We start from the raw sequence: 10,525 nt of genomic DNA on the forward strand, positions 1-10,525 counted from the left end.
TGATGTTTCTGAACTGATACACCTAACTAACCCAGCTGCTTAGGTCTAGGATCTATCTTAGCAGGTTGTACACACTATAGAGCTGTCCTTGATTTAGCACCTCGTTTTATTTTAAAACTAAATCCAACATTTGATGTTAGTATTTTTATTAACATTGGAATGTTTTGTCTTGGATTTTTTTCAGTGTAATCAAAGAATAAAGGTATAGTAAAACCTCACTGATTTGTACTACTGAGAAAGAGCATACCACACAAATAAGCTATTTACTTTTTTTGCTGGTCCCAGGGCTTGAACTCTGGGCCTGGGCACTGTCCCTTAGCTCTTTTGCTCAAAGCCAGGGCTCTACCACTTAAACCACAGCACCACTTCTAGTTTTTGAGTGGTTAATTGAAGAAAAGCATCTCATGGACTTTCCTGCCCAGGTTGGCTTTGAACTGCAGTCTCATCTCAACCTCCTGAGTAGGATTACAGGTGTAAGCACCAGCACCTGGCACAATTAAACTAAGTTTAAATTATGAGGAAATTTAAAATACAAGTTTACTCAGTTTAGGTGACACTGTGAACATAAAATGGAAGAAGACCTATATGAACAAGTAGCAGTTGTAAGTAGAATTATATTTTTCTGTTAGGGAACCCTGAATCTTTAAAGAAAAAAAGTATACTGCACAATATATAAAACTGATAATTCAAGGTTTATTAGAGATGTGTTTGCTGTATATAATGGATGAAGGTCAAGCCTTCATGTATTTGGGACTCTATCTAGTTTGTGCTCTATTAGCTTGCACATTGGTAACCTCAAACCACAGTTGGTCCCAAAGTCATGGGGAGAAGGGGGTAGAGGAAGGGCCTTCGAGAAGGGGGTAGAGGAAGGGCCTTCGTGTTCTTGTCTTCAGAACAGCTGGTGAGTATCAACTTACCTTCAGAACACGCTTAGCTGCAAATTAACAATGCTCACATAACTTTTTTTTTTTTGGTCATGGGGCTTGAACTCTGGGCCTGGGTACTGTCTCTTAGCTCTTCAGATCAAGGCTAGTACTCTTCCACTTGAGGCACAGCACTACTTCCAGTTTTCTGAGTGGTTTATTGGAGATTAGAGTCTCACGGCCTTTCCTTCCCCAGCTGGCTTTGAACCATAATCCTCAGATCTCAGCCTTCTCAGTAGCTAGGATTATAGGTGTGAGCCACCACACCTGGGCTCACATAATTTTCTGTAGGAAAATGCACCTAATACCTGGCAGTATTTTATAGTCCTAAAGCTAACTTGTTAGATCTTAATTGAATTTCCTTCAAACCTTTGTCCAGGGAAATAGAACTCCAAATTAATCATTCTAGAGTTCTCTGCTTAGATATTTGCCACTGTTTTTCCTCCCCATTTCCTGGGTTCTTACCATCCATCCTACTAGGAAGGAAGTGAATTAGATTCACAGGGTCTGTAAGAGCCCACACTCCTTGTACACGTAGGGTATGCCTGGAGCAGTAGCTGGGGAGAGGAGCTGTGCTAGAAAATCCATTATGATGAGACCAATATTTATGAAATAATGCAGCTAATTACTGCTCCAGTCTTGGGATTAGAACAAGTTATACTGTAAATTACTTCATTTAGAAAATATTGCTGGTGGGCTGGGAATGTGGCTTAGTGGTAGAGGGCTTGCCTCGCATGCATGAAGCCCTGGGTTCCATTCCTCAGATGAAAAGCCACAAGTGGCACTGTGGCTTAAGCGTCAAGGTCTGCTACCCTTGAGCAGAGGAAGCCCAGGGACAGTCTCTAGGCCCTGAGTTCAAGACCCAGGATGCCCGGGGAGGCGGGGGAGAGGGGATACTGGAATACTGGTGAGGCTTTGATTTTAGCTGTCAACACAAATTCCTCAATATTCCTCTGGTCCATGATAAAAGGCATGCAGAGGACCTTGCTTTAACAAATACTACTTGTTAGCAGTTGCAACAATAATGTTTTGGTTTGGTTTTACCTTAAATTTAAAGGAAAATTAGGAATGATGTTAAGAGTTTTTCAACCCAAAACTTTATTTCCCACTGCTTTCTTTGGGGTGGGTAAATACTTTATGGCATGTTTGGTTCTACTGACAAGACGCATTTAGCGTGATTACCCAACCCTGGCCTGACGAAACGTGGACGTCGGGGATGGGACCAGGAGAGGGAACTCAGGGGAGGCCGGTGAATCCCGGTTGGACAGCCTTGGCCCTCCAGCACTGGATAGCTGGCCAATAAGCCAAGCCATAGTCCTTCCCTTTGTGAGATGAGGGAATCCTTAACAAAATCCAAGAAACTGCCCGTGCCTTTCTGCCGTTATGTCCCGGGCTTTGTTCCCACCACAGCCTTGATCAAATTACAGTCACTTCCCTCCTAATCTTTTTTTTTTGGGGGGGGGTGGGGCCTGAACTCTGGGCCTGGGCGCTGTCCCTCAGCTCTACCCCTTGAACCACAGCGCCACTTGCGGCCTTTTTTCTTATGTGGTGCTGAGGAATCGAACCCAGGGCCTCAGGCTTGCAAGGCAAGCGCTCTACCACTGAGCCACTTCCCAGCCCATTCCCTCTTAATCTTGGTGAGGGATAAATACGTGATTGTGGACTTACTCGCCAACCCACCGTTAGCATACACTTCGGGTCCTCCGACGCCGCCACGGGTCCGCTCGGAAGAGCAAAGCGCCACCTTTTCCTCCCCAGCCCCGTCGGCCTCAGTCCCACTAGTGCGGGAAAAGAGGCATGTGGATGGCGCCTAGCAACACGCAGAGCCATTCACAAATGGCCGTCGCAGGGCGCACTGGGAAAGGTAGTTCTCTTCCGCGCCCCAGGCCCGTGGGTGATCGGTCAGAGGACTACAACTCCCAGGGTGCCTCGCTCCGCCTTCTACGGGAAGCCGGAGACCGCGAAGCTGACGTCCGGGGCGCGGGGCGGAAACCTGACGGAGCTGGGCGGCCCGAGTGAAGTCGGAACCCGCTGCTCGGGCAGGGCCGGGGGCCCGACGACCGTGCCCTCGAGGGGTCGGCGCTTAACGGGAACACGGGGTGGGCTGGAGGACCACAGGCTGCACCCGTCGAGGCTGGCTGGGTGCGCAGAGCGGGGTCGCGAGGCACTGGGGAGGGTTCAGGGGGACGGGATGGCTCCGGCTTGGGGACGGGCTGGGGAATTGAAAGAACGTCTGGCACCGCGGCGGCGTCGCTGGGATGCCCCGACGTGAACCCCCGCTGCTAGGAAATACCGCCCGCGGGGGCCGGGGGTTGGGCCCGGACGGGTGGGTAGGAGTGTGGTGAGCCGGAGCTCGTTCAGCTGGTTGCACACACAGACCCGCAGCCTCGCCCGCCGCCGCCTCACCCCAGTCATTCCGCATCTCCTGACGGGACGGGCCCACGGGGGAAGGATTTGAGCCCCTCTGCCTCCTCTCTACCTGGAAGAGGGGAAGGGAAAGCAAATTCTGAGGAAAACCCTTCTCAATGGAAGGAGCCTTTTTCATTTTCTTTCTTTTTTGGAGCTGGTGGTGCTGGGGCTGGAACTCAAGGCCTCGATGCTGTCCCTGAGCTTTTTTTGCTCAAGGCTAGCACTCTTCAACTTGAGCCACACCTCTGCTTCTGGCTTTTTTTTTTTTTTTCCTGTTGCCACTTCCAGCTTTTTCTGTTTATGTGGTGCTGAAGAATCGAACCCAGGGCCTCATGCATACAAGGCAAGCGCTCCACCACTGAGCCACCTTCCGAGCCCCTGGGTTTTTTTTTGTTGTTGTTGTTGTTGTTTTTTAATAGTTAATTGGACTTTCATGCCCTGGCTGGCTTCAAATCATGATCCTCAGATCTCAGCCTCCTGAATACCTAAGATTTCAAGCACCTAGCCAGCTACATTCCCCCCCCCCCCAAATCCTGGAGTTTGACCTCAGGGCCTAGGCATTGTCCCTGTCCCTGAGCTTCTTTTGCTCAAGGCTAGCACTCTACCACTTGAGCCACAGTGCCACTTCTGGCTTTTTCTGTGTAGGTGGTACTAAGGAATCCAACCCACGGCTCCATGCATGCTAGTCAAGCCCTCTACCACTAAGCCACATTCCCACCCCAAACTACATCATTTTTAAACAACCACTTTAATTTTCCCCATTAGGGAATATGAGACCGTGTGGGCAGAAGTCAAATGAGCTGGACAGTACCCTGAAAGAGCTGCAAGAAATCTCCAGGGCTCAGAAATGGTAGGCAGCATGTAGAGGAGGATGTGTGGAAATGTCACCACCCTCCACTTCACCCCTGGACTCTGAACATTTCTGACTTCATAGAATACTCTGAGAGTCCAGTGTCAAGAATGAGGATATGGTCCTCAGAGAAGAATAATGGGAAGTAACATTGATGTGAGCAAGGTTTCTCCTGAGCCTTTAATCATGTAGCTTGGTAGTGTTTTTATATACCCATCACTGTGAGTCAGGTGTGTGGACTCGAAGCAAATGTGGTATCTAAAAATCTGGGAAGAGATTTTATGTCCACCCACTGGCACTGCTGCTGATTAGTAAGGATTGTTTCCATGTCCTGAATAAGTCCATTATCAGGAATTCTAGGAAAACATAAAGGAACTTCTGTCTCTAAATGCCATTGGTGCTCTTTCCTCTGCTGACTTGGCAAATGGTAAAACAATTGATTCTCATTTCCAATTTTAACACATTCACTGTTGGATTTTGTTAATGATTTGTTTTCCCCATTTTAGGCACTAAGAGCTAAGAAGGGATTCCGAGGTGAGTGGAGAAGTAGAACATCTATCAATCACTCTTAAGTTGAATACAGATTATTTTTTTTTGCCCTTGGGCTGTGAACTCATTTAGTCATGTCTGTTTTTCAGTTCTTGGCTAGAGGCTTGCAGTTTCTCCTGTAAGCTGCCTATTCTCCTTGGGGGGCCTCTTCCTGCTTTTTCTTTACTCTTCAGAGAAATTCAGAAATAAATATGAAACTGGGAGCTGCTGGCTCACACCTGTAATCTAAGCTATCTAGGAGGCTGAGATCTGAGAATTACAGTTCAAAGCCAGCCCAGACAGGAAAGTCTGTGAGACTTTTTTTTTTTGGGGGGGGGGAAGGGCCTAGTCTGGTCTTGCTTGAACTCAGGGCCTGAGCACTGTCCCTGAGCTTTCATGCTCAGCAAGTGCTCTACCACAGCTTTGCTTCTGGTTTTTAAGTGGTTAATTGAAGAGAAGTTTCACAGACTGTTCTGCCCAGACTGGCTTTAAACTGTGATCTTCAGATCTCAGCCTCCTGAGTAGTTAGGAGGCTGAGTTAGGAGGCTGATTGCTGGTACTGAGCTTTGAGCAACCAGCACAGGCTGGGCTTTTTGAGAGTCAGGAATTCTGATTGGTAGGTAGTGTATGGTACAGAGAATGAATCTACTGAAAAATCATCATCCTTAGGGAAAGTTTTTTTTTTTTTTTTGTTAGTTGTGTTTGAGCTGAGTACCTGGGCACAGTCCCTGAGCTTTTCACTCAAAGCATGCTTTTACTACTTTGAACCACAGCGCCACTTCCAGTTTTCCGGTGGTTAATTGGAGATAAGAGTCTCACAGACTTTCCTGACCAGGCTGGCTATGAACCATGATCCTCAGATCTCAGCCTCCTGAAAGCTAGTATTACAGGCGTGAGCCACCAGCAGCCAGGAAAGTTAAATTTCTCTCTTTTTTTTTTTTTTGCAGTCCTAGGATTTGAACTGGGGTCCTGAGTGCTGTCCTTGAGCCTCTCTGTGCTCAAGGCTAGCACTCTACCATTTGATATACAACACCACTTCTGGCTTTTTTTTTTTTTTTGGCGGTCGTGGGGCTTGAACTGTGGACTTGGGCGCTGTCCCTGTGCTCTTCAGCTCCAGGCGAGCTGAAGGATTACAGGTGTGAGCCACCAGCGCCTGGCTACTTCGGGCTTTTTTTAAATAGTTTATTGGAAATAAGAGTCTCATGGACTTTCTTGCCCAGGCTGGCTTCAAACTGGGATCCTCAGATCTCAGCCTCCTTAGTAGCTAGGATTATAGGCGTGAGCCACTAGCACCCAGCCAAGAAAGAAATTCCTGCCTGGGTATTTGATCACTCAGGCTAGCGCTCTACTACTTTGAGCCACAGCTCCACTTCCAGGTTGCCAGAAGTTAGCCAACACCTTGCAGCATTAAAGGCAAAACTAAGCCTAAGGCCCAACATGTGAAGGCTCTGTGCTCTGGGATGGAGGAGGGAGAGGCAGGTTCAAGGTTTGTAAGTGTAACTCTTCTTTCTTCCTGAAGTCAAGATGGTCCTTTTGTGTTCTAGGCTCCATTGATGATGTCCTCAGTGACCTCCTGGGGGATGACTGTAAGTACCCTTCTCTCCAGCCCCAGGTCTTGATCTATTTCTGTTTTTTTATTTTTTTGTCAGCGATAGGGCTTGGACTCATGGCCTGGCGCCATCCCTGCTCAAGGCTAGAACTACCACTTTGAGCCACAGCTCCAATTTCAGTTTTCTGGTGGTTAATTGGAGATAAGAGTCTCTTCCACTTTCCTGCCAGGCTGGCTTTGAACCTTGATCCTCAGATCTCAGCCTCCTGAGTAGGTAGGGTTGCAGGCATGAGCCACCAGCACTGTTAGCATTGTGGTGTTCTGTAATTCAGTGATACCATTTCTGTTTTCTTTGTTTCAGTGATACCCCCTGAGAAGCCTGTTGGACCAGCCTCAAATGCCAAAGACATGACAGGTGTACCTCAGGGGCTCCCTTCAAAGACAAGGGCAAGGTAAGCACCAGGTTGGCCTAAGGATCAACGGCTCATTTCAGACTAATGCCTGCTACCCTGCCACCCTGTACTGTCTCACTTTCCAGGTGTCCCATACGCATGGTTACTGTCAGGAAGTTCTCCCTTCAGCTCCCATTCCCAGGGTAATGGAAAGAGAACTGACCTTGACAGATGAGTGAAAGGAAGATTTGAGATACTCCATCCTCAGCATTCATTTAGGCTAGAGCAGTTGTTTCCTCTTACCTTTTGTTTTTAACTCTGTTTTTTGTTTTTGTTTTTGTTGCGACTTGAACTCAATACCTGCATGCTGTCCTGGAGCTTCTTTTGCTCAAGGGTAGCACTCTACCACTTGAGCCACAGCTCTACTTCTGGCATTCTTGGAGATAGAGTCTCACAGACTTTCTTGACTGGGCTGGCTATAAACCATGATCCTCAGCCTCCTGAGTAGCTAGGATTATAGGCATGAGCCACTAGTGCCTGGATTGTTTTCTTTTCTTTTTTTCTTTTTTTTCCCTGTCGGTTGTGGGGCCTGAACTATGGGCCTGGGCACTGTCCCTCAGCTCTTCAGCTCAAGGCTAGTGCTCTACCATTTAAGCCACAGCACCACTTCTGGCTTTTTCTGGTTATGTGGTACTGAGGAATCGAACCCAGAGCCTCATGCATGCAAGGCAAGCATTCTACCACTCTGGCCTGAGCGCTGTTCCTCAGCTCTTCAGCTCAAGGCTAGTACTCTACCACTTGAGCCACAGCGCCACTTCCGGCTTTTTTTTTTGTTCTGCTTATGTGGTGCTGAGGAATTGAACCCAGGGTCTCATCCATGCAAGGCAAGCACTCTACCACTGAGCTACCTTCCCAGCCCTGCAAGACTCTTTTATCTCTAATTAACCACCAAAAAAAATGAAAGTAGTTATGGTTCAAAGTGGTAAAGCACTTGCCTTGGGCAAAAAAAAACAGCTCTGGGACAGTGCCCAGGCCCTGAGTTCAAGCCCCATGACCAACAAAAAAAAAAGGGGGATTGGGAATGTGGCTTAATGGAAGAGTACTTGCCTAGCATGCATGAAACCCTGGGTTTGATTCTTCAATACCACATAAACAAAAAAAGCCAAAGGGGGCTCTGTGGCTCAGGAGGTAGAGTGCTGGCCTTGAGCAAAAGAAGCTCAAGGACCGTGCCCAGGCCCTGAGTTCAAACCCCAGAACTGGAAAAAAAAAATGAACTATATGACATGGCCTATCCCCAAGTACAAATCTCTCCAAGGTCACTTTGACTCTTTTAAGTCACTCTTTTTTTTTTTTTTAAGTCAGTCATGGGGCTTGAACTCTGGGCCTGGGTGCTATCCCCAGTTCTTTAGCTCAAGGTGAATGCTCTACCCCTTGAGCCACAGTGCCACTTACGGTTTTCTGGCTGTTTATTAGAGATTAGAGTCTCATAGACTTTTCCTGCCTGGGTTGGCTTTGAACCATGATCCTCAGATCTCAGCCTCCTGTGTATCTAGGATTACAGGCATGAGCCACCAGTGCCTATTTTTGTTTTTGTTTTTTTTTATGGTACTGAGATCAAAGTCATATAGAGACCCCTCACATGCTCAGTACATGTTCTACTATGCCCCTATTCCTCTTTTCTTCCTTTTTCTTTTGTGTGTGTGTGTGTGTGTGTGTGTGTGTGTGTGTGTGTGTGTCGATCGTGGGGCTTGAACTCTGGGCCTGGGCACTGTTCCTTCAGCTCAAGGTTAGCACTCTACCACTTGAGCCACAGTGCCACTTCCAGTTTTCTGGTGGTTTATTGGAGATAAGAGTCTCATGGTCTTTCCTGCCCAGGCTGGCTTTGAACCACGATCCTCAGATCTCAGCCTCCAGTGTAGCCAGGATTACAGGCGTGAGCCACCAGCAAGCACCCAGCTTTTTCTTCCTTTTTCTAGAATTACCTACTGCCCCAGGCATGCAGGTCAATGCTGATCCACCCCTTTGCAGGTCCCACCAAGGAGACAATGTCTTTGGCACCCAGGAAGACTTGGCAGGAGCTGATGCGGGGGTGAGTGTGGCCCATTTCCCATCCTTGGCCCCCTGCTTAGCCCCAAGAGCATGAGATTAGTGTGGAGAGCAAGGAGCTGCTCATAGACACTTTTGGAGGTCACTTGGCTCATAAAGCAACAATGAGCTCGAAAGCAAAGCTCTCCAAACTCTGCAAGTTTGATGTTGACCCTTTGCATTAAAAATTGCATACTCTTTGGTCATATGACTGGAAATTAGCATGACTAGGGCCCATTCCAGCATGGATATATCTCTCCATTTAAGAGGAACAGACAAGTGGTAGCACTTTCTGGGTCTCCATAGCTGGCAGGTTTGAATTTAAACAATAGCTAAAACCTGAGGCAGGTTTATGTCCTGTTGGCAGAATTCTGCCCCTGCTGAGCCATCTGCTCCCACAGAAACAAGGCGACAAGGGGCTGCAGCCCTTAGTGTTGCTGGGCCTTGACTCACGTCAGTCTGTATCCTCACCTTCTTTTTTTTTTGGTCGGTCGTGGGGCTTGAACTCTGGGCCTGGGCGCTGTCTGTGAGCTCTTCAGCTCAAGGCCAGCGCTCTACCACTTGAGCTACAGCGCCACTTCCGGTTTTCTGGTGGTTTATTGGAGACGGGAGTCTCACGGTCTCTCCTGCCCGGGCTGGCTTTGAACTGCGATCCTCAGATCTCAGCCTCCTGAGTAGCTAGGATTACAGGCGTGAGCCACCAGCCCCTCGGCTTATCCTCACCTTCTGTGGACTTAGATTTCAGATATCTCCGATGCAGATCCAGAGGCCTTGCTGAAGACCTTAAAGGTAGTTGAAATCGCCTCAGGGTTGGGCTGGGGTGGAGGGGTTAATACTATGTGCCAAGATTTTTCTCTTCCTGGGGGGCGAGGGGAGGGCAGTCCCTTCAGATGAAGCCCAGAGCTAATCTTGGGAATTTTAAGACAAAATTTAAACCGTAATAATAGGGACAGAATCCCACAGAGGCCTAGTAGCTTGGCATGAGCCAACTCTGTTTCTCCCTTTCCTGGTGGCCAGCAGTACTCTGCCATCTGACTGTCAACTCCATGCCCAGCCAATCACCACGTTTGCTGGAGTTGCCAAGTCTAAACTCATGGTTCCAGACCTGTGTGGTGCTTTAAAGAATCAATGTCTCAGGCTGGGAATGTGGCTTAGTGGTAGAGTGCTTACCTTGCATGTATGAGGCGCTGGGTTCAATTCCTCAGTAACACAAACACAGAAAAAGCCAGAAGTGGTGCTGTGGCCCAAGTGGTAGAGTGCTGGCCTGGAGCTGAAGAGCTGAGGGACAGCGCCCAGGCCCAGAGTTCAGCCCCCACGTCTGACAAAAAAAAGAATCTCACAGACTTTCCTGCTCATGGTTGGCCTTGAACTGCAAACCTTAGATCTCAGACTCCTCAGTAGCTAGGATTACGGGCATGAGCCGCCAGTGCCCATCTCCAATTCTTGAGTCTCATTCCAGAACCATTAGCTAAGCTCCTACCTGACTCTACCTACCTTTGGCTCTGTTTTCTTTCTTTGTTTTGTTTTGTTTTGTTTTTGTCTGTCATGAGGCTTGAACTCTGGGCCTGGGTGTTGTCCCTCACCTCTTCAGCTTGAGGCTAGCACCTGTGCCACAGCACCATTTCCAGTATTCTGATAGTTTATTGGAGATAGGAGTCTCACAGACTTTTCTGCCCAGGCTGGCTTTGAACCATGATCCTCAGATCTCAGCCTCCTTAGTAGCTAGGATTACAGGCGTGAGCCACTGGTGGCACCTGGCTTCTGTTTTCTTTCTTTTTTTTGGGGGGGG

General features: G+C 48.2%; 1 protein-coding gene across 3 annotated transcripts in view; it reads left to right on the top strand.

The window, feature by feature from the left end:
* Window positions 1-2,916: 2,916 nt before the first annotated feature.
* Fbf1 (Fas (TNFRSF6) binding factor 1) overlaps window positions 2,917-10,525 on the top strand; it is a 26,880-nt gene continuing 19,271 nt past the window's right edge. For 2 of the 3 annotated variants that reach the window (XM_013008839.1, XM_013008841.1), the window contains exons 1-7: window positions 2,917-3,065; window positions 4,098-4,182; window positions 4,689-4,716; window positions 6,255-6,296; window positions 6,621-6,711; window positions 8,680-8,740; window positions 9,475-9,525. In XM_013008839.1, coding sequence (XP_012864293.1) covers window positions 4,180-4,182; window positions 4,689-4,716; window positions 6,255-6,296; window positions 6,621-6,711; window positions 8,680-8,740; window positions 9,475-9,525 — 276 coding nt within the window. In that variant the 5' untranslated portion in view covers window positions 2,917-3,065; window positions 4,098-4,179. The remainder of the gene's footprint in view (window positions 3,066-4,097; window positions 4,183-4,688; window positions 4,717-6,254; window positions 6,297-6,620; window positions 6,712-8,679; window positions 8,741-9,474; window positions 9,526-10,525) is intronic. The other variant, XM_013008840.1, reaches the window with a different exon arrangement.

This window comes from Dipodomys ordii, unplaced genomic scaffold (assembly GCF_000151885.1).
Source record: "Dipodomys ordii isolate 6190 unplaced genomic scaffold, Dord_2.0 Scaffold7, whole genome shotgun sequence".
Classification (NCBI taxonomy): Eukaryota; Metazoa; Chordata; class Mammalia; order Rodentia; family Heteromyidae; genus Dipodomys; species Dipodomys ordii.